Source organism: Lemur catta, chromosome 20, assembly GCF_020740605.2.
Source record: "Lemur catta isolate mLemCat1 chromosome 20, mLemCat1.pri, whole genome shotgun sequence".
Taxonomy (NCBI): Eukaryota; Metazoa; Chordata; class Mammalia; order Primates; family Lemuridae; genus Lemur; species Lemur catta.
The window spans coordinates 6,756,647-6,780,546 of NC_059147.1; the positions used below are offsets into that span (position 1 = coordinate 6,756,647).

A 23,900-nucleotide genomic window follows, 5' to 3' on the forward strand; every position below is an offset into this window, starting at 1 on the left:
CTTAATATTTAGTCTGGACAGGGCAAGTCTGACCAAGAGATAAAAGGGCAAGAGGTAGGATTTTAGGGAGGGTTTTTATGGAATAGGTGATGAGTGAATATCATCTCTTTTCTTTCTATCTCCCAATTTAAACTCAAGCAGGAGAAACTTAAGCTAGACATAAAGAGGAACTTCCTGAACTGGTTAGTGAGGACAGCACCAAGGCCAGGTCCCCCTCCCCAGATGTGTAAGATGAGACAAGGGCACTGCCTGCTCAGGGACAGGGGCTGGCTGAATTGGTCCTCGGGCGTTCTCTCTGCTGTGAGGCTCTGGACGAAGGCCAGGGCAGAGATGTGACTGTCTGGCTGCTGGCGGGAGGACAGAGCACAAAGCCTCAGGGCTGGAGTCTGCCTCTCCTTCCTGGTGTTCACGGGACCAACGACGTCACTAGCCTGGGTGTGTGTGGCTCCAGCATCCGTCAGGCTGCACCAGACTTGGTGTGTTTGGGAAGGGCCCCTGCTTACTTTCAGACTGTCCCCTTGTGGGAAGCACATCTACGGTGTGTCCCATGTCCCCCAGTGGGGTCTTTCAGTGAGGGTCATGGCGGGTGCGCAGGGCTTTGCTCCAGGACTGCTGAGAATTACCTAGTTCCGCACGGCTGGTTGGCCAACTCCGGCTTCTGGCTCATCCTTTTGGGATTTCCCCTGGAGGTGGGGTCTGTGGACGGATCCAGGCCTGCCAGGCCTGTGCCACTGGGCTGCTGGCTTCCTGCTCCAGGTCTGCGCAGGGACAGCGTGGCCATTAATGGGCTTTGGTGGGGGAAGAAGGAGGTCCAGGCTCTCCCAGTGAGAAGGAAAGAGCAGGTGTCCTGCCTCGGACATTCTCCGGGTAAGACGAGCAGGTATTGTCCTATCTCAGCTTAATTTTCCACCTTCTTTAATTCGCGGCTGTGCACAGACTCCCCAGGCCTGGGCTCGGAGGGAGAGGGCTGATGGCATTTCTGGGCCATTCATGGTGGGAGGGGGGTAGGTGGTTATTTTCCCAGGACCCGGGCAGGGGTGACTGGTGTCACCACAGCTGAGAACCACTCAAAGGGCCACGCCTGGAGCGTGTCTACCCCTTCCTGTCCTCTCCTTCCCTCCCCCACCAGCCCCTGCCCCTCTACTTGGGGGTGGGCACAAGGAGGGGACCTGCTAGGCCAGAGAGAACTATTTTTGTTCCTTGTTTAGAGCAACCTCTGCAGTGGGCACACCCTCCCTCGCTCCCTCCCAGGCTGCCGGACACATGAGTAACCTAGATGCCTCAGTTTCCCCGTCTGGCCAGCACAAGGCGCTGGCCTGTGTGTCGGCAGCGTTCTGAGAGATTGGAGATTTCTCCTTCTGCTCACCTTGGCTGCCCTCTGAGCACGGGCACAGAGTGTTCCGGCCCCTCCCCTCCCTCGGTGGATTTTTGACGCATGAACATTCCCACAGGGCTCTGGGGGCCCAGCGCTGTGCCAGGCTCGGGGATGCCAGGTCAGACTAGCAAGACCCAGTCTCTGGCAGGGGCCAAGCAGGGAGTGACACACATAAAAAACCAACGGGAAAGAGACAAAATCCCCGGGGCACTTGGCTGGCATCTGCCCCCTTGAGCGTCTCAGAGCGTTCCTGATTTAGAAAAAGAAGCTGACGTCTCTCTTCTTTTTCCATGCCTCACCCTTTCACTTTCGGTTTCTCAGGGCACAGCAGGAGCCCTTGTCCTGGACCCCATGACAGTTATAGCACCGCCCGTGCTGAGAGATTTTCTGTGCCGCTCAGGGACCGTCCCAGGGCTTGAAGCTCCTGGAGTCCTGAGGACAGGTTCAGCGCAGGCTGCTGACAGTGGCAGCGGCAGCGTGCACGGCGTGGCGTGGTGGAAGGTGCGGGCCTTGGGGCAAGGTAGAGGGCAATGTTGACAGGGGACAAGGCACCAGGAAGCTTTGAGACGACTTAGTTTGCCGCATGATTTTTCACTTCGCCTACATTGGGATCTTTATAGCGATGTCTGGGTCCACCCCCTTGGAGCAGCAGTGTGTTACGGACACAGGAAGGGCTCGCGGAGCTCAAGGTATGCATTCGGAAGTCACACTGCTTGGGTTCAAATCCTACCTCCACCTGTCTAGCTGTGACAAGTTGTACAGATCACTTAGCCTGTCTGTACCTCAGTGTCTACCTCTGTAAAATGGGCTGATCATAGCACCTACTTCAGAGTGCATGGGAAGGTTAAATGGATTCATATAGGAAAGCACTTTTATAGAAGGGTTCCTGGCACATTGTACGTGCTTAATAAATATTATTCATAACTGAAACTGCTGTGGCCTGAATCCAGCCAGTGTGGAAGAGCCCTCTTGCCCTGTCTCGAAGAGAGTTAATTTCCTGATCCCTCGAGAGACTTTGCTCCTAATACTAGCTCAGACCTTTTAAAACTTCTTAAGGCAGAGATCAACCATGGATAGGGGAGTCAGGGGTCTTGATTTAATTCTTGGTTATTTCAAACTCTCTGTGGGTCCTTAAAGGGGTACTTGCCTACTCTGGGCCTCGATTTGCACATCTGTCTAATGGGGAGCTTGGATTAGGTAATGTCTGAGAGCAGAACCACGGTCCACTTGGGCTCAGGTGGCGCTGACTTGCGCCGGCCTTGCCCCGCACCCCGTCGGGCTTCTGAAGTTCTGTACTGACCTTGTTCTCCTCCCCAGGTTGTGAAATGTGCTCGCAAGAGGATTTCCAGGCACAGAGAAGCCAGCTGGTGGGGCTGCTGGTCTCGGGGTCCCTGGAAGGCTTCGAGAGCATCCTGGACTGGCTGCTGTCCTGGGAAGTCCTCTCCCGGGAGGACTACGAGGGCCTCAGCCTCCTGCGCCAGCCTCTGTCCCAGTCGGCCAGGCGCCTCTTAGACACCGTCTGGAACAAGGGTGCTTGGGGCTGCGAGAAGCTCACCGCGGCTGTCAGGGAGGCCCAGGCCGACAGCCAGTCCCCAGAGCTGCGTGACGGCTGGGACCCCCACTCACTCCACCCAGCGCGGGACCTGCAGAGTCACCGGCCAGTCATCGTCAGGAGGCTGTACAGGCATGTGGAGGGCGTGCTGGACCTGGCGCGGGAGCGGGGCTTCCTCAGCCAGTACGAATGTGACGAAATCAGGTTGCCCATCTTCACGTCCTCCCAGAGGGTAAGACACTCCGCCCGCATCACAGAATTCACCGGAAAGGGGAACTTAGTCACCAAGACTGATCTGTCCTTGGGAAGTCAGTCCTCGGGGGAAACTTGGTCCGTGGGATTCCCCCGAAAAAGGTAGGTAAAACTTGCTCTTGACTGTTGGCAACATACCACTGCTGATGAGAGGAAGTGTTGTGTGGTGGCCAAGAGTGTAGATTTTGGAGCTAGAATGATGCAGGTTCAAGGTCAGCTCTGTGTGCCCTCGCGCTTCTGTATGGAAGCTCTGCATCCTTAATCTCTCCTGTCTCAGTATCCTCATCTGTAAAACCTTGATAAATAGTCTTTTGGTACCTATCTTATAAGGTTCTTGGGAAGATTCAACAAGTTAATTTGTGTAATGCCTGTAGCAGTGTCTGGTATATGGTGAGCACCCACTGAAATTACCACTGGTGGATAGTATTTCCGTTATGAATGATACTCTGTACTTGTACAGTTTAGTTGCTGTCTGTTTTAAATTAACAGCTCAACAGATCAAAACACTTCATTATATTAAATCTCTATTTGATAATTAATATAGCACATTACATACTAATATAGTTTAAATGTCCACCTAGGATTTCTGATATGAAATTGCATTAGATTATGTATATTCAGAGTTGGGCTATAACTGTCCCTGAGAATGTAATGATTTAACAGAGACCACAAGGACAGAAAAGTACGTACTGAGTTTTATGAAACTCTCCTGTTTTGTTTCCAAACAGTGATCCCTGGGGCTCCTGTGCGGCAGGTGGGACACTCATTAACATCCCATTTTACAGATTGGGAAATGAAAGCCCAGGAAAGTGGTTTGAATAAGTTCACAGTAGTTAATGAGAGAGCCAGTGCTGGACCTAGGATTTTGACTCATTCATTAATTCATCATTCATTTATTCATTCATTTATTTATTGAGCCAGAGTCTATTAGGTGCTTACTATGTGCCAGGCTCTTTCTTATAGTTTGTTGTGTTCAGAGTGCTTTGCACATGGTAGGTACTCTATAAATACTTGTTGATGAAATAAATGAATTGTTGAATGAATGAGTAAATTGGAATTACATTGCAGTGTTAGGATGGGCTGGGTTGGGGAACTTTTTAGTTTTTATTTTTGTCTACTTTTTAAAGAATATATTTGGTGTCCAAGTGAGTCTAGGTAAGCCTAGGTTAAGATTGATGAAATAAACTAATCTGTCTTCAAGGCTGATTTAAAGCTGGCTCAGGTGGCTAAGTATTTACAGAACAGGCATGATGTGGTCCCCTTTAATTAGTGCACATGAAACCTACAGTTTTACCCTGAGCACTAACTGCTTGAGCCTGGCTCCAAGAGCATTACAGAAGACATATTACTCAATGTACCCACCTTGATGCCTCTTATGATTTGTTAAAGGGAATCCAATAAGCCCACCTGAGATGTTACAAGATTGTGTCTTGTCATCTTCGATCAAGTGTTCAACAGTGTGGTCTAGTGTGGATGCTGTGAGGGATTTGGAGAAAGTACCATATATCCTTAGTGCCAAGAGGAGACAGAGGATGAATAGAGGAAGTATTTGGACTGGGGAAGAAAAGAAAATGAGATAATTTATAGGTCAAAGAAGAAATCATAATGGAAATCACAAAGTATTCATAACATAATGGGAATATTATTTATCAAAATTTATGGGATGCAGCTAAAACAGAATATAGAGGAAAATTTATAACCTTAAACACCTTAGATTAGGAAAGAAGAAAGGCTGGATTTTAATGGGCTAAGAATTCATTTTAAGAAAGGGCTAAATAGACAGGAAAAGCAAACATTGAAGGCTAGGACTGAACTGAACGGGTAGAAGGGATGGGGACAGCAGATCTGGGAATTATAGGAGGGGACTGCACTGCCTGAGGTTTAAGTTTTTAGAATCCAGCTCTCTCTGAGCCTCCTTTGAGCACTGGCATTTTATGATTCTCTGATTTGATGGCTTTCCCTAAGTGGCTGAATTTCTGATTCCATTTGGGCAGCACTTGTGGTATGTCCAATTAACATGACCCCAATCAACCTTTTAATTTCCTGTAAAGAAGTGATTTTCATTGACTGCAGGTTGGGGACTGAAAAATGCTATGGAATGAAACAAAATGCAAGTTAAAGACTAAATCCCAAAAATACTCACTGCTGTTATTTATTGAGTGAATGCCTGCTGTGTACCAGGCACTGTCCTCAGCCTTTTCCCTGTATTATCTCATTTAAGCCCCACTATGTCCTGCCAAGGGTGTAGAGTTGACTATACTGTTGCTCAACAATGAAGAAACTGCCCAAATCACCCATATGGGAAGTGGCCCAGCTAGGATTTGAATCCAGACCTGTTTTTCTCCAAAGCTTGTGCTGTTCTCTCTCTGTCATAAAATGTGGGGGCTTTGTGTGGTAAACTTGCTAAGTTGGGCATAACAGTTGTTAGGAAACCTGAAGCTGGTAACACCAGCTGTAATGCCAGCTGTCCATCTGACTCACGCAACTACTAAAGTTGATAGGGCTGAGGTGGCAGACTGAACTCTGAATTGCTTGACTCCTATCAGATATTAACTTAAACATATTTAAATTGGGAAATGTCCCATGCCTACAGAAGAGTGTATACATTCCATATGTACAGTGTAAACATGTTTCCATTACTCAGGTTAGGAAATAGGATGCTGTCAGTGCCTTGGCTCCACCTTCAGTTGTAACTACTATGGGTAAACACTAACCTGACTTTTTGTGTCAATCATTCCTTTGCTCTACTTTATCGTTTTAGCACCTTTTAAAATAAATCCCCAAATAATGTATTCCTTTGCTTTTAAAAATCGAGTAGCAAGCCAAACAGCTGTGCAAAGAAAGGGCATTATTGCCTCTTCTTAGATGAAGGCTCCCAACTCAGGGAAGCTGAACAGGGTCTCAGGGGCATGGCTTTACCTTGTGGCTTTACCTTCTTTGGGAGTTTATAAGGACTCCTCTGGGAAGTCAGTCGGCAAGGTCATGAATGAGTCTGGGGAAACATAGGGTCCATTACCACGAGAGGCTCTGGCAGGGCCGACATGAGTCACGTGCTGGATGTGCAGCAGGAAGACGGTCAGAGGAAGTGGGCTTCTCTGTACGGTCAGTTGTAAGCATGCCAAAGGCTATTCTAGCTTCCAGGAATAGGTCGAGGCTAAACACACTGGTGGGGTGAAATGAATATCCTCAGCTGACTGAGGCAGCAGTACTTAACAGAAGGAATGATATTAAGTCTTCATCCAAGGTGAAGACTAGCCAAATATAGATAAAGTTTAGGGCCAGGCTTGCCACACATCTAGGAGATAACTGCCCTCGATATGTCTGAGTCTTGAGTCACTGCTCCATTCTGTCTGAACTGGTGGCCTTCCGCTTGTAGTACACAGCCATCATCCTGAGATTTCCCTTCATAGTGCTTTGTGTTGAGTCTCCAGGATCCTAAATACTATGTTTTCCTCTTTCCTGGTTTACTCCATTTTGATAAATCATATTCTACAGTAAATTCTTTAGAATGAGTGTATAGGAGTTAAAATTTCTGAGCTCTTACATGTCTAAAAATTCTTTTATACTGGATTGATAGTTTGGGTGGGTATAAAATTCTGAGTTGGCCATCATTCTCCTTCAGCATTTTGATTCCATTATCTACTCTTTTCATGATTGCTGTTTAGAATTCCAAAATAATTTTATAACTTTTTCTGGAATCTTGTAAAATATGATTTTAGTTCCTAACATTCTGAAATTCCATAATTATGTGCCTTGGTATTCTTCTATTATGCTGGTCACCCAAGAATCTGGGAACTCATACCTTTATATTCTGGGAAATTTTCTTGATTAGTTTATTGATGATTTCTTCCTCTGTATTTTCTCTCTCCTCTTTTTATGGAACTACTATTACTTGAATGTCAGAATTCCTTGACTGATCTTCTAATTTTCTTCTATTTCCCATTTCTGTGTCTTTTTGATCTACTTTCTGGATGATAGTCTCAGCTGTATCTTTTTTGACTGTTCCTTTATTATAGTGTCTTGTTATTGTTTTATGGATGCAAAATCTTCTTTTACTTAAGGATCACAGTGATAGTTGGGGGTTTTATTTGCTTGCTTGTTTGTTTGGTTGGTTGTTTTTCGCCCTTCACAAACTTTTATCCTACAAGTAACTTTCCCATTTTCCCACTTGTTTAGTTTCCATCCTCCACATTAGAAGCTTTCTTTGTGCATGTGGGCATTTGGTTGTCTTTCTCATGATTGAAATGGAGGACCTTAAAACTTACTGATCATGCAGCAACTTGTCTACCATGAATTTCACTGTAGACATCTTGGGAAAATGGCAGTGTTTATATCTTTAGATCTTTCCTCCTGGGTTAACCAAGTTCCCTGAGTAGACCACAGACCTCCTGCCTGGGGGTAAAGTCTGACTGCCAGGGGTCTGAGAGCCTGGTGGGTGAGAGGGCTGAGCGGTGGTGGTGGTGGGGAAAAGCATTCAGCATTTATTTTGCATTTGTCATTTACACCTCTGTTTGGGTTGTGACAGCCACTTCTTTAATTGTACCTGGTGTCTCATAGTGCAGGGACTCTCTTTTACTCTTTGCAGAATAGAAATCTCCAGACTTTGTCAAGGCATGCAGGGACAGTTGCTAGTGGCTTGGAGTAGGGAAGGGAGACCGGAGATCTGTCTTATAAACCATCTGTTTTATAAACCACTTTGACTCAGTCCTTTTTATCTTTGTCACTTCTGGAGGGACTTGACCCTGATAGTTTCAGTGCCCTTTACAGATTCTGGCATGTACATTGTATGGTTTTCAGTTTTCCTACTTTGGGGTTAGGATTTGGCTTTCGGGAGTCTTCTAAGTCCATTGCCATTCATTCATTCAGCAAGTCTTTGAGCACCTCGTCTGTGCCAGATGCTCTATAGGTGTTGGGGCTACCTCAGTGAACAAGACAGACAAAAATCCTTGTCCTGGAGATGCTCACACTTCTGGGGTGGGAGAGAGACAGTAAACGAAAGGAAGCAAATCCCAGAGTGTGTTAGAAGGTGGTGAGTGCTGAAGGAAGGAAGGAAGGTGGGGCTTGGGGTTGAGAGTTTGGGAAGGGGATGGGGGATAAATGACCTCAATTTTAAATAGAATGATGAGAGAGTTCCTACTGAGAAGGTGAAATTTGAGCAAAGACTTGAAGAAGGTCAGGGAATTAGCCATGTGGATAGCTGGGGGAAGGGATTCCAGGCACAGGGGACAGCCAGCACAAAGACCCAGTGGTGAAAGCATGCTTGATGTTTGTAGGAAACATGAGGTCAGGCTGCTCCTGGAGTAAGAGGTGACGTCAGAGGGGTAACCTGGGCCCAGGTGGTTATACACAGGGAGTTTTGTGTGTGTGTATGTGTGTGTGTATGTGTGTTTTTATTTCAGCATATTATGGGGGTACAGAAGTTTAGGTTACATATATTGCCCTTGCCCACTCCCCCCGAATCAGAGCTTCAAGCATGTCTATCCCCTAGACGGTGCGCATCACACTCATTATGTATTTATACACCCATCCCCTCCCCCCCACATCTGCCTGACACCCGATTAATATTATTCCTAAATGTGCTCTCATGTGATGATTAGTGAAACCAATTTGATGTGAGTTCATGTGGTGCTTATTTTTCCATTCTTGGGATATTTCAGTTAGTAGAATGGGTTCCAGCTCTATCGAGGAAAATACAAGAGGTGCTATATCACCATTATTTCTTATAGCTGAGTAGTACTCCATGGTGGTATACATATACCACATTTTATTAATCCACTCATGTACTGATGGGCACTTGGGTTGTTTCCACATCTTTGCAGTTGTGAATTATGCTGCTATAAACATTCGAGTGCAGATGTCTTTTTTATAGAATGTCTTTTGTTCTTTTGGGTAGATGCCCAATAATGGGATTGCTGGATCAAATGGTAGGTCTACTTTTATCTGTTTAAGGTATGTCCATATTGCTTTCCACAGAGGTTGCACTAGTTTGCAGTCCCACCAGCAGTATAGGAGTGTTCCTGTCTCTCCACATCCATGCCAACATTTATTGTTTTGAGACTTTTTGATAAAGGCCATGCTCACTGGAGTTAAGTGATATCTCATTGTGGTTTTGATTTGCATTTCCCTGATGATTAGAGATGTTGAGCATTTTTTTGTATGTTTGTTGGCCATTCTTCTGTCTTCTTTCGAAAAATTTCTATTCATGTCCTTTACCACTTTTTGATAGGGTTGTTTGATTTTTTCTTGCTGGTTTTCCTGAGTTCTAAATAGATTCTAGTTATCAGTCCTTTGTTGGATGTGTAGCATGCGAAATTTTTTTCCCATTCTGTAGGTTGTCTGTTTGCTCTCGTGACAGTTTCTTTGGCTGTACAGAAGCTTTTAATTTAATCAGGTCCAATTTATCTATTTTTGTTGTTGCTGTGATTGCCTTTGGGGTCTTCTTCATGAATTCTTTGCCTAGGCCAATGTCTATAAGAGTTTTTCTTCTAGAATTTTCTTCTAGAATTCTAATAGTTTCATACCTTAGGTTTAAGTCTGTTATCCATCGTGATTTGATTTTTGTGAGAGGTGAAAGGTGTGGGTCCTGTTTCAATCTTCTACATGTGGCTATCCAGTTTTCCCAGCACTATTAATTGAATAAGGATTCCTTTCCCCAGTGTATGTTTTTGTCTGCTTTGTCAAAGATTAGATGGCTATAGGAGGATGGTTTTGTGTCTGGATTCTCAGTTCTGTTCCACTGTCTGTGCCTCTGTTCTTGTGCCAATACCAAGCTGATTTAATAACCACAGCCTTGTAGTATAGTTTGAAGTCTGGTAAATTAATACCTCCCATTTTGTTCTTATTGCCTAAAATTGCTTTTGCTAAACAGGGTCTTCTCTGGTTCCATACAAAGCATAAAACTATTTTTTATGTATCTGTGAAAAATGATGTTGATAATTTAATAGGGATTGCATTGAATCTGTAGGTCACTTTGGGTAGTATGGACATTTTAACAATGTTGATTCTTCTGATCCATGAGCATGGTATGGTTTTCCACCTGTTTGCGTGCTCTGCAATTTCCTTCCTCAGTGTTTCATAGTTCGCCCTGTAGAGGTCTTTTACCTCCTTAGTTAAATATATTCCTAGGTACTTTATTTTCTTTGTTGCTATTGTGAAGGGTATTAAGTCTTTGGTTTGGTTCTCAGTTTGACTGTTATTGGCATATATGAATGCCTCTGATTTGTGTGTATTGATTTTGTATCCTGAGACTTTACTGAATTCATTTATCAATTCCAGGAGTCTCTTGGTTGAATCCTTGGGGTTTTCTGGATATAATATCATATCATCAGAAAAGAGTGAGAGTTTGATTTCTTCTGTCCCCATTTGGACACCCTTGATTCTGCTCTCTTGCCTGATTGCTCTCGCAAGGACTTCCAGCACTATGTTGAATAGCAGTGGGGACAGTGGGCAACCTTGTCTCCTTCCTGTTCTAAGTGGGAAGGCTTTCAATTTTTCCCCTTTCAGTGTGATGTTGGCTGTGGGTTTGTCATATGTGGCTTGTATCATTTTTAGGTAGGCCCCATCTATGCCTATTTTGTTAAGCATTCTTATCATAAAAGGGTTTTGAATTTTGTCAAATGCGTTTTCTGCGTCTATTGAGAGGATCATATGGTCTTTGTTTTTGCTTCTATTTATGAGGTGAATTACATTTATAGATTTGCATATGTTGAACCATCCCTGTATCTCTGGGATGAAGCCCACTTGGTTGTGATGGATTATTTTTTTGATAAGCACCTGGATTCGATTTTCTGGGATTTTATTGAGAATTTTTGCATCTGTATTCATAAGGGATATTAGTCTGTAGTTTTCTTTTTTCATTGCGTCCTTTCCTGGTTTTGGTATCAGAGTTATGTTGGCTTCATAAAATGTGTTGGGGAGGATTCTGTACTTCTCGATGTTGTGGAATAACTTTTGTAGGATAGGCAGCAGTTCTTCTTTGTCGGTGTGGTAAAATTCGGGTGTGAAACCATCTGGCCCGGGGCTTTTCTATTTGGGAAGGTTTTTTATTGCTGTTTCGATTTCAGTTCTTGATATTTGTCTGTTCAGGAATTCTATTTCTTCCTGGTTGAGCCAAGGGAGGCTGTGTGTTTCTAAAAATTTGTCCATTTCCTCCACATTTTCCAGTTTGTGTGCATAAAAGTTTTTGTAGAATTCATAGATGATATCTTGTATCTCTGTGGCATCAATTGTAATTTCTCCTTTCATATGTCTGATGGAGGTTACTGGAGATTTTTCTTTTCTGGTCTTAGTTAGTCTAGCCAAAGGTGTGTCAGTTTTGTTTATCTTTTCAAAGAACCAACTTTTTGTTTTATTAATCTCCTGTATAGTTTTCCTATTGTCCATTTCATTTAGTTCTGATTTGATCTTACTGATTCACTCCTTCTGCTGGGTTTGGGGTTGGTCTGTTCTTCTTTCTCCAGCTCTTTGAGTCTATTCATTAGGTTGTCTATTTGTAAATTTTCTGTCTTTTGGATATAGGCATTTATAGAAATAAACTTTCCTCTCAGGACTGCTTTAGCTGTGTCCCACAGATTTTGATAAGTTGTGTCTCCTTTGTCGTTTAGTTCAAAGAATCTTTTGATTTCTATCTTGATTTCCTCGTTTATAAAATAATCATTCAGGAAGTTTTGTGTGTTTTGAGCCTTACAGGTTACTGTTAGATCTGGGGGGTGCTGCCAGGATGTTTGTAACAGGAGTGGTGTGACTGACTTTTATTTGTAAAGAATTACACTTTGGCTGTGGTATTGAGGATAGGCTGGGGAGACAGAAACAGAAGCAGGGGACCAGTTTGGTGACCTTTGCACTTTTCCAGGTGAGCAGTGATGCTGGCTTGGATCAGGAAGGTGGAGAGAAGGTGACGAGAAAAGGTGGGCTGTACAGCTGCATGTCCAGTCTGCAGACACTGGCCCCAGGTGGCTGGTGAGCACTTGAAACCAGTCCACACTGTGTTTCTGCCAGTGCACAGTACACACCAGATTTGGAAGACTTAATATGAAAGAAAGGATGGAATACATCCTGCTAATTTTTAATATTGATTACATGCAGAAATGGTAGTATTTTGGGTATCTTGAGTGAAATAGAATATGTGATTAAAATTAATCTCATCTTTTTTCTTTTTACTTTTAAAAATGTGGCTGTTGAAAGATTTGAAATTGCACAGGTGGTTTGCATTCGCACTTGCATTATATTTCTGTTGGAAAGTGCCCGTCTGGCCATGCTTTGAAGGTGGAGCCAACGGGAGTTGCTGATGGATTGCCAAGGGAAGGTTTCAAGGGTGACTCCAAAACTTTGGGGCTGAGCAAGTGGAAGGGTGAAACTGACATTAGCCGAGATGAGGAAGGCCATGGGTTTGGCATATATGTGGGTAGATGAGGAGTTTAGTTTTGGATATGTGAAGTCGGAGGTGTTCATGAAACATTTGAGTCAAGATGGCAAATAGGCAGTTGGATGTGCGAATCCAAGGTTCAGGGGACACTTCAGGCTGGAGATGAACATGTGAGAGTCCTGATCAGAGACGCTAGTCAAGCATTCAAGCTGTGAGATTTGATGCAATCACTTTTCTTCCAAATAATTTACAGCTTCCGGAATCATTTTCCCTATCTTTGTAGGTGTGTGCCTTTAGTTTGTTTTGTTTATTGTTTAGCTATTCACTCTTTTGCTGGGTTTTGAACGGGAACCAGATTGGATGCATTTAACTTCTTTAAACTCATGTGGTGGTTTGGTTATTTCTCTGGCCTTTTATTCTGGTGGGAGAGAGATGCCCATGACCTTGCATTAATAGTAATCAGTAGAAACCTCCCCACATTGCTCCATCAGCCTTTCTGGAAAAATAACGGCTTTTGCCTTTCCCACAGGCGAGAAGGCTGCTCGATCTTGCCACAGTGAAGACAAATGGATTGGCTGCCTTCCTTCTACAACATGTTCAGGAATTACCGGTCCCACTGGCCCTGCCTTTTGAAGGTGAGTATATGTTCTCAGTTCATCAAAAAGGGGAAAGAAGTCAGTGCGGATTCAAGGTTAAGAGCAAAATACATGTCACTTAGCATTCCACGAACTGGCTGCACAAGCCTCCCTAAGACTCAGTTTCCTCATTTGAAGGCTAACATCACCACGTGTCTCAGTGGGCTTTTGGGAGGATTAAAAGGATTAAAGTGTGTAGTGTTATGTAGTAGCTTTCATTACTTCCTGCACTGCATAGTGATAACTGGAGCTGTTGAGGGCTAAGTAAAAGTGTTCCTCACTAGCCAAACTCTCATTTTCTGTACCAGAAAGATGTGGATATGCTTTTTGAGATAAGGCTGGTATCTTTTGATCTCTGAAATTTAGCTACTCATGATCAGAAACGCAAGAACCAAGTAGATTTAGATAATGGTATCCCCTGGTACCACGGTTACCAACCACACTCAGGAACAGGGGAGGCTTGGAAAGCACAGCTGGAGCATACCAAGCATCCTGCCGAGTGCTTTATGGACAATATCTGCCCTTTGCAAAACCCCGAGAAGTAGGTATGCTTTTTCTACCTTACAGCTGTGGAAACTGGGCTAGGAGGTTAAGAGATGAGGTAGGGGAGGATGAGTCCGATTGTCAACTGTCCCCACCTACACTTTCTCTTTTCTTGGGAGAAGAAATTGTCAGTTGGAAAGAGAGGGTGCCACCCTGACACTTTTTAAAACTTGTTCCCACATTGCTGTAGGGAAAGCTTGTTGGCACCAAAGCCCCTGAGCTGTGCATGGTGCTAGCAGATGGGGTTGTCACCCTGGGCAGTGCCCTTTGGGCAGTGAGCAAGCCTGGGGGAGGGAGAGCTGGAAGCCTGTGCTTGGAGCTTGGGTGGGCACCAGCTCATCTAAGAACAGGATTGAGACATCAATGCATGACACAGGTGTGCACAGAGCGAGCATGGTGCCCAGCTCAGCCCTGGGTTAGTATTTGCTGTTGATATCATCAATAGCTGGCCGTTCAGGCATTGTAACACCAATCTTGCCAGGATGCAAGATTCCCCTGGCTTCTAAAGGTGACAAGTGACATGTTGATTTCTCTTGAAAATGAGAGATTTTTTTTTTTCCTGGAGAGTTTTGCTATCATTGGTAATGGCTGGAAAACCTGCATGGGAATCCGTTTGGAAGAGGAAGACATATATTTGATATATATTGGAAAAGAAGATCTATATCTATGGTCTCTGTTCGGTACTCTTGGTATACCCAGAGGGCAGAAAAAGCAACAGCAATCACTAGCTCTGGGAACCAAAGAGGAGACATAAATGCAGAGCATCCCCCTTGTGCGACTCTGCGGATACTCTTCAATGAGCAAGGAGCTCTCTGTAGAAGTGACTTGTTAGCCTTCGGGTTGAAGATAAATGCGCCGGCATTTGGTTGGGGCAGTGAGGCTGTGGTGGGTGAGCCGTGCTGAGGTCCCAGCAGCCTGGGTCTCTGAGCCAGCACTTCCCCATTTCTGGAAGGGGGAACTAACCCCTGACACCGGAAATGGTTTGTTCACATCGGTTTCAGGATGACAAAGGGAGAGCAGCAGCCCTCCAGGCACACCCTGTGCATGAGAACTCCCCTGCACCGGAGGCATGAACGGGCGGGGAGGTGGAGGCAGGACCGGAGGGCCTTGTCTGAGTGCTTGGCCAGGGCACCTGGTGACCCTGAGGCTTCTGTTGCCAGGCCACCAGATAATGCAGGACTGTCCCCTCAGCTCAAGGCCTTCATTTAATCCCATCTGCAGGGTCCCTTTTGCCATGTCAGGCAGCAGAGTCACAGGTCCTGAGGATCAGGACTGGGCATCCTTGGGGAGCCACACTCACGGACAATGATAATAAACACCAGTTTCTGAGAGTTTACCAAGAGTCAGATATTCTTCTAAACTCTGTTTTTATCTCACTGCCTCCTGAAACAACCCTTTGAGGTGAAGATTGTCCCCCTTTTTACAGATAAGACAACTGAAGCTCAGAAACACTATGTGGCTTCCCCAAGTTAATAGTGGACCCAGGTTTCAAACTCAGACGCGTCTGACTTCAGAAACTGTTTAACCTTCTGTTTCCCTTTAGAAAAAGGCAACTAAGGCTGAGAGGTGAAGGGACTTCCCTAGGGACACTGAGCCAATACGGTGGGACAGACATCGGGACGCAGGTCTTCTGGCCCTGCCTGTCTGATTGCTGCACCGCTCCCTGGTGTCGGCTGACTCTTTGGAGCACGCACTTTGTGCTGGACACCGTGCTAAGCCCTTGCCGCGCCTTATCTGTGTTTCTCCACGTGAGAACTCTCTAAGGCAGGGACCACCATGTCTCCCACCCTGCGGGGCAGAGACCGAGGCTTAGGAAGGTTCTGTGATTGTCCTCGAAGTCTGGAGCTCGTGAGCGGAGGAGAGAGGCTGGCCACCCACTGGCTGTCCTGTCCCATCAGTAACGTCACCCTCCCCCTGCAGCAACCCACTCTCTGGCCAGGGCCCATCTCCACCCTCACTCTTCTCTTCCTCTGCCTTCCAGCTGCCGCATGTAAGAAGTACGTGTCCAAGCTGAGGACCACGGTATCCGCTCAGTCTCGCTTCCTCAGCACCTACGACGGGGCGGAGACCCTCTGCCTGGAGGACGTATACACGGAGAACACCCTGGAGGTGCGGGCGGAGGTGGGCATGGCCGGACTCCCGCAGAAGAGCCCTGCCACCCTGGGCCTGGCGGAGCTCTTCAGCACCCGCAGCCCCCTCAACGAGGACGCGGACACTGTGCTGGTGGTGGGCGAGGCGGGCAGCGGCAAGAGCACGCTCCTGCAGCGGCTGCACTTGCTGTGGGCTGCGGGGCGGGACTTCCAGGAATTTCTCTTCGTCTTCCCATTCAGCTGCCGGCAGCTGCAGTGCGTGGCCAAACCGCTGTCCGTGCGGACGCTGCTCTTTGAGCACTGCTGTTGGCCGGATGCCGGCCAGCAGGACATCTTCCAGTTCCTCCTTGACCACCCCGACCGCGTCCTGTTAACCTTTGATGGCTTTGATGAGTTCAGGTTCAGGTTCACGGATGGTGAACGTCACTGCTCTCCCACCGACCCCACGTCTGTCCAGAACCTGCTCTTCAACCTCCTGCAGGGCAACCTGCTCAAGAACGCCCGCAAGGTGCTGACCAGCCGGCCGGCGGCCGTGTCGGCGCTGCTCAGGAAGTTCGTCCACACGGAGTTCAGCCTCAAGGGCTTCTCGGAGGAGGGCATCGAGCTGTACCTGAGGAAGTGCCACCGTGAGCCTGGGGTGGCGGAACGCCTCATCCGCCTGCTCCAAGCGACCTCAACCCTGCACGGTTTGTGCCACCTTCCCGTCTTCTCGTGGATGGTGTCCAAATGCCACCAGGAACTGTTGCTGCAGGAAGGGGGCTCCCCGAAGACCACCACGGATATGTACCTGCTGATCCTGCAGCACTTTCTGCTGCGTGCGTCCCCGCCAGACGCAGCCTCCTGCGGTCTGGACCCCGGCCTGCTTCGCGGCAGGCTGCCCACGCTCCTGCGCCTCGGCCGGCTGGCTCTCTGGGGCCTGGGCACCTGCTGCTACGTGTTCTCAGCCCAGCAGCTCCAGGCAGCACAGGTCAACTCTGAGGACGTTTCTCTCGGCTTCCTGGTGCGTGCCAGAAGTGTCGCGCCTGGGAGCGCGGCGTCCCTGGAGTTCCTGCACATCACTTTCCAGTGCTTTTTTGCTGCCTTCTACCTGGTGCTCAGCGCTGACACGCCGCCAGCTGCATTCAGACTCCTTTTCAACTGTCGCAGGCCGGGCAGCTCACCGCTGGCCAGGCTGCTGCCTGCGCTGTGTGTCCAGGGCACAGGGTGCACGGAGGACAGTGTGGCGGCTTTGCTGCAGGAGGCTGAGCCACACAACCTTCAGATCACGGCCGCCTTCCTGGCGGGGCTGTTGTCCCGGGAGCATCGCGGCCTGCTGGCTGAGTGCCAGGTGTCCGAGAAGGCCCTGCTCCGGCGCCAGGCCTGTGCCCGCTGGTGTCTGGCCCGCAGCCTCCGCAAGCACTTCCACTCCATCCCGCCAGCCGTGCCGGGTGAGGCCAAGAGCATGCACGCCATGCCTGGGTTCGTCTGGCTCATCCGGAGCCTGTACGAGATGCAGGAGGAGCGGCTGGCACGCGAGGCTGTGCGCGGCCTGAACGTGGGGCACCTCAAGTTGACGTTTTGCAGCGTGGGCCCTGCTGAGTGTGCTGCCCTGGCCTTCGTGCTGCAGCACCTCCGGCGGCCTGTGGCCTTGCAGCTGGACCACAACTCTGTGGGTGACATCGGCGTGGAGCAGCTGGTGCCTTGCCTTGGCGTCTGCAAGGCTCTCTAGTAAGTCTTGCTGGCACTGTGGTCGGGCACGGGGTGGCGGGACTGCCACCACCAAGGTTAAGCATGGGAGCACCAAGCTGGGCTCCAGAGGTCTAGGCCCGGGCCCGGCTCTGCCACCCTTCTGCACCACCCTGGCCGAGCCCTTCCCGTCCGGGCCTTAGCGTCAGTATATCGTGATGACAGCCTCACTGTGTTGAGTGGCCGGTGTGCCAGGCACTGTGCAGCACTTTCCACGGTGACCTTGTCTAATCTCCACGGCCACCTGGGCTGTAGTCAGGGACAATGTTACCTCCATGAACCTGGACTTGAGGCTGACAGAAGTGAAGTAACTTGTCCAGGTCACACAGGAAACGGCAGAGCTGGTTTCACAAATCACGTCTTTCTAGTTCCAGTCCCTTGCGCCTCGTGAACAAGCTGCCTATGGACGTTCTCCAGAGGCTCCGTGAAAACCTTGAGGCCACATGCAAAGCTCTGTGTAATAGGTGTCAGCACTAGGAACCCCCCTAGTCAGAGGTGACTTGTGCCTCCTTGGAGACTTTCACATCTCGACAACATGGGAACTTCAGGACCTAAGCGGTAGACAGTGGCTGCGGAGCTCTGTCCACTCCTTTAGTCTGTGTATGTTGCAGTGTTCGAAGGGGATTTCGGCATTTCCCACGCTGCTCTCACCCCCTAGCTGAAGATGCGAGGCTTTGCCCCTCCGACCCCCTGGGTCCCTGAACCCCTGGGCCTCCTTCCATGTCTGGGGCAGGTGGGGGCAGAGGGTGTGCCTCAGGCTCCCAGACTTTCCTTCCAGCTTTGAAAGGGGATGTCCTGCTCCCTGTTTAGAACCTGCGAGAAAGCAGAAGTTGTGGATGATTATAATTCAAATCTATTCGCAGCCTCCTGGGGCTTTGGGCTACCCCCAGACTAATTGCCCCTAGGCAAGGGATGAGCCTCTCCTTGAATATATTAGGGTGGTATGTCCCCTCTGGGGCAAAGCAGCAGATGTTTCTTTCTCCGTGGAGCAAACACATGGATATGTACTAGGAACTGTGCAGTGACTTTTGTTAACCCTCACACAGGGACCGTGGCCATAAGTTTATAATGTAATGATAATGTTATATATAACATATTATACATAGTTAACATATGTAATATGTGTATTATATATAATTGATATGAATATGAATATTAACCATTAGGGTCTTAGAGGAAACAGATGCCACACTCAAACTGGGTAATCTGAGGAGAGTTTAATAAAGACCCCGTTTGGCAAGGTGGGCAGGAGTTAGGAAGAGCTGGAGGGAGGGTGCAGGAACCTGGTGTTGGGGGGCGGTGGGTAGGCCTGACAGGGCAGGGGGAGCAAGGTCTTGTGAGCCGGGAGGAAGGTGTGGAGAGATCTGCATTTCCCTAAGAAGGAGGAATCTTGATATTTCGAGTGGGAATTTGGAGACCTGTGTGTTGGAGTTATTTCCCTGATAGAAATACACATGTGCATTTTCCTGGGTAGTAGACCCATAGTTTTTACCAGGTTCTTAAAGGGGTCCTTGAACCCCAAGAGGACAGGCATCACTGTCTAGATGATCTTCATAGGCTAGTCCATCCCTAGAATTCTTGAATGGACCCTCTCTCCTCAATTAGGAATGTCCACATGCCCCCCCCCCCAGGGTGTGCAGAAGGGCTCGGGGAGGCTGAGGGTCTGTCTCTATTTTCAGAAAAAGGTGAGGGTGGCCTGGTTCTAGCTCTCTAGTTGTGCACACTGCACTACAGTGTGTAAAGGTGCTTGTTGGAATGCAGATTCCTGGGCCCAGCCCTAGCGATCCCCATTCGGTAGGTTTGGGACAGGGACCCAGGAATCTGTATTTTTAACAAACATCCCTGGTGATTCTGATGCAAGTGGGTTCACACCGTGAGAGCCACAGTCTACAGCAACCAGCTTGATTTCCCATCAGCAATCAAAGTCCTTGAGCAAGTTTCACTGCTCTTTACCTTTCGTACACTAAATGAAGGTGCTGCATGGGCATTTCCTGTGCGTGTGTGCGCGCGTGCGTGTGTGTGTGTGTGTGTGTGTGTGTGTGTGTGTGTGTGTGATAAAGACAGAGAGACAGAGAGACGGGGGGAGGGAGGGAAAGACGGAGGAGGGAGAAGGAGGGAGGGGACAGGCTCCCCTCCCACAGTGCCAAGCTGTATCTCTCCCACTTGAAGGGTTTCCATGCCAACCAAAATCCCTCTAGGAAACCCCATACACAAAGTGCCCCTATATAGGTTTCTTTAGATCCTGGCTCTCTCTCTGACTTTAGGGTGATGGCTTTCAAAGTTTTCTGACTGTGACTCACAGTGAGAGAGAGAGAGAGAGAGAGACACCAGCATGCAAACTTGAAACAAAAGCTTCACAAAATGACTTTCCCATATTAACTCTGATACACTCTGCTGTCTTCTTCTGTTCTGTTCTATTTCAGTTTCAAAAATGCTGCTCAGAACCTTCAAAATTGGTTTCATGACCCACTAACTGATCACACAACCTGCAGTCTGAAAATCACTGCTCTAGAGAGCCCATAAACGGCATAAGGGAGAGGCTGTGTAATGTCGTGGTTGAGAGTGGGATTTGGAGCCAGACTGCCTAGGCTCAAATCCTGTATGCAACACAAATCAGTAGCATTTCTACATACCAGTAACAGTCAAGCTGAGAGTCAAGTCAGACACTCAATACCATTCACAACAGCTAGGACGAAAATAAGATACCTAGAAATATACTTATCCAAGGAGGTGAAAGATCTCTATAAAGAGAACTACAAAACATGGAGGAAAGAAACTGTGGTTGACACAAACAAATGGAGGAACATACCATGCTCATGGATCAGTAGAATTAATATTGTTAAAATGTCCATACTACCCAAAGTAATTTTGAGATTCAATGCAGTCCCCATCAAAATACCAACGGCATATTTCACAGATCTAGGAAAAATAATTCTACACGTTGTTTGGAACCAGAAAAGAGCCTGAACAGCCAAAGCAATCCTAAGCAAAAAGAACAAAGCTGGAGGTATCACATTACTAGACTTCAAACTACACTGCAAGGCTATAGTTACCAAAAGAGCATGGTATTGGTACAAAAATAGAAACGTAGATCAATGGATCAGAACAGAGAAGTCAGATATAAAACCATCTACTTACGGCCAACTGATCTTTGAGAAAGCAGACAGCAGTGCACACGGTGGGGTGGGGAGGGGAAAGAAGCCCTATTCAATAAATGGTGCTGGGAGAATTGGATAGCCATGTGCAGAAGAATGAAACAGGATCCATATCTCTCACCACTCACAAAAATTAATTCAAAGTGGATAAAAGACTTAAATGTGAGACATCAAACCATGAGAATTCTAGAAGAAAATGTAGGTAAACCTCTTCTAGACATTGGTCTAGGCATAGAATTTATGACTAAAACCCCAATCACAATTAGAGCCGCAACAAAAATAAATAAATGGGACTTGATTAAATTGAAAAGCTTCTGCACAGCTAAGGAAATAATCAATAGAGCACATAGGCAACCTACAGAATGGGAGAACATATTTGTAATCTACACATTTGATAAAGGGCTAATAACTAGAATCTACCAAGAACTCAAACAAATCAGCAAGAAAATTATCAACCCCATTAAAAAGGGGGCAAAAGACATGAATAGAAGTTTTTCAAAAGAAAATAGAGAAATGGCCAACAAACATGAAAAAATGCTCAACATCACTAATCATCAGGGAAATGCAAATTAAAACCACAATGAGATTAGAATGGCTTTTATTAAAAAGTCCAAAAACAATAGATGCTGGTGTGGATGCAGAGAGAAAGGAACGCTTATACGCTGTTAGAAGGACTACAAATTAGTACAACACCTATGGAAAACAGTATGATGATTTCTTAAAGAACTAAAAGTAGACCTACCATTTGATCCAGCAATCCTACTACTGGATATCTACCCAAAGAAAAAGAAGTCATTTTATCAAAAAGGTAAAATGCTGCACTTGAATGCTTATTGCAGTATAATTCACAATAGCAAAGATGCCCATCAATTCATGAGTGGATTAACAAAATGTGGAATATGTTTACCATGGAGTACTACTCAGCTGTAAAAAAGGATGAATTAATGCCTTTAGCAGGAATTTAGAAGGAACTGGAGACCATTATCTTAATCGAAATATCTCAAGAATGGAAAAACAAACATCACATGTACTCTTTAATAAATTGAAACTAACCGATGGACACACAAGTACACAGAGGAAAGTAAAAGTCACTGGAAATTAAGCAGGGGGGAGGGGGAGGAGGGGAAGGGCACAAAAACCCACCTAGAGGGTACTATGAATACTATCGGGGTGTTGGACGCATTTATAGCCCCGTCTCAAGCCATGTATCAAAAACATCTGTATGCCTTTAATATTTTGAAATAAAAAGAATTCTGTATGTGCTGTGCAACCTTGGCAAAGTCACTTCACTTGTCTGTGCCTCAGTTTCTTTCTCTCCAGTGAACATAACAATAGTACCCACTTCATGGGCTTGTGGTGAGGATTAAATAATGTCAATACTGAGAAGTGCTCAGGACAGCGCTGGGCACATAAAATGCTCCACAAATGCCAGTGGTCATGAGTACAGGTGACTTTGACCATGCGCTAGGTGCTCACAGGGCTTTATGGGTGCAGTCCAGTGCGGCTGGGGACACTATTCTTCCCTTTTTGTAGATGGCGGGGCCAGTGAATAGCTAGTAAGTGGCTGATCGGGATCAGAACTTCCAGCTAAGGGACTCCAGGGCCTGAGCTGTCAACCACTGAGTCTGTCTTCAGGTTTGCCTGAAGGTAAAGAGTCATGCGCACTGTTGTTAAATGTACAGGTCCCGGGCCCAGCCCCACACATAAGGAATTGCCAGCTCCAGGGGAGGAGCTCGTGAATCTGTGTTTTAGGGAAACTTTCAGATGATTGTGTGATCAGGTGCGGTTTGGGAATAATACCCGAGAGAGGTGTCAGAGGGGCATTGTTAGGCAGGGTCTGGCCTGTAAGAGTCGTGTCTTTGGATTCAGGACTGGTCATGCTGGTTTCCAAAGTTGGGGCCACTCTCCGCCACCAGGTCTGCCATCTGCTGACCGCCGCCCCCAGGGCAGCCTGTGTCCTTCCGACCGCACTTCTACCACCTATCAGCTCCTTTCCACTGTGGACCCCTCAGTGAGGATGCTGTGATCACCGTTTTCCTTTTACAGAGATGGAAACAGTGCCTCAAATTATATCTGTGACTTCCTCAGGCTTCCAGTGTTCTTTTGTAGGTGCTCTGGGTCCCCACTTCCTGGGCTGTCCCCACCAAAGTGCGCCACGTCACCTCCCTGGCCAGGCACGGAGGAGGTCTCCACTTTTCTGGGACTCTCCATTCTTGTGGCAATTCCCAGACGCACACGTACCAGCACGCTGGGGATGAGTGAAAGTCTCTTTTGGGATTCCGTGTACTTTTTCTTGTCTTATCAGCTCCATTTTCAAATGTATTTATTTTGTCGTTTTTAGTTTGCGAGACAACAATATTTCAGACCGAGGCATCTGCACGCTCATCGAACACGTTCTTCACTGTGAGCAGCTGCAGAAGTTAGCGTAAGTCGGCCGGGGCCGCAGACGTTGGGCCCCGTGTCCCCCAGTTACTCCAGGTGGTGCCACCTGGGCAGCTGTGAGTGAATAGGGGGGGGTGTTTGCATGACCAGAGGGGACAGGTGGCTCCTGCCCAGGGGGAGGGGGCAGCCCTGGGCTCGGGTGCTCACCGCCTGACGTGCCGTGTCTCGTGTCTCCTCTCTGCTGGACGTCACAGTCTGTTCAACAACAAACTGACCGACGGCTGTGCACACTCCGTGGCCAGGCTCCTTGCGTGCAAGAGGAACTTCCTGGCATTGAGGTGAGCCCGGGGCTTCCCCATTTCCTGGAAACTACTTTTTTCCCCACAGTTGAGTCAGTCTGGTCTGGTCTTGGCCCTGGCCCTGCCCACTGGGCTGGTGATCGCTTGACTCAGCCCAGGGGAAATGTTCCATTTTGAGCAGGATTTCTCTAATGCTGTGACCTCCCCAGCCAATGCTGGACTGCTCTGCTGAGGGCTTCCTGCCTTTGATCTTTAGCCCTCAGGGCAAAGAAGTGTTTCCAGGCTCCTTTCCCTCCCGTGTCTAAGAGCACGTCCCTCTGGGGGAGCCATATGGTCACTTGCCACCCCAGCCCTTGCAGCCACTCCCAGGAGGTTTCCCCACTTGGAGCAGGCGGGGTCTGCACTCCCTTCTGGAAGTCTGTATTTCTGCTGCTCCTCAGCCTCCCAGCCTCAGCTAGCATCCCTCCCCTGCCTGACACCATGACATTGGCCCTCCCGCTGGTTCCCGGGTTGGCCTGGCTTCTCTGT

At 47.4% G+C, this 23,900-nt stretch overlaps 1 protein-coding gene across 5 annotated transcripts in view; it reads left to right on the top strand.

Annotated features, from left to right (window-relative positions):
- Window positions 1–789: 789 nt before the first annotated feature.
- The window catches only part of NOD2 (nucleotide binding oligomerization domain containing 2), a 36,042-nt gene continuing 12,931 nt past the window's right edge, over window positions 790–23,900 (top strand). For 4 of the 5 annotated variants that reach the window (XR_006730338.1, XM_045533234.1, XM_045533236.1 and 1 more), the window contains exons 1-6: window positions 1,819–2,064; window positions 2,693–3,159; window positions 13,073–13,178; window positions 15,703–17,518; window positions 23,033–23,116; window positions 23,328–23,411. Coding sequence is in view for 4 of the 5 variants with exons in the window: in XM_045533234.1 (XP_045389190.1) it covers window positions 1,959–2,064; window positions 2,693–3,159; window positions 13,073–13,178; window positions 15,703–17,518; window positions 23,033–23,116; window positions 23,328–23,411 (2,663 nt within the window). In the remaining variant the exon portion in view is untranslated. Of the gene's footprint in view, window positions 868–1,818; window positions 2,065–2,692; window positions 3,160–13,072; window positions 13,179–15,702; window positions 17,519–23,032; window positions 23,117–23,327; window positions 23,412–23,900 lie in introns of those variants that run through there. The other variant, XM_045533237.1, reaches the window with a different exon arrangement.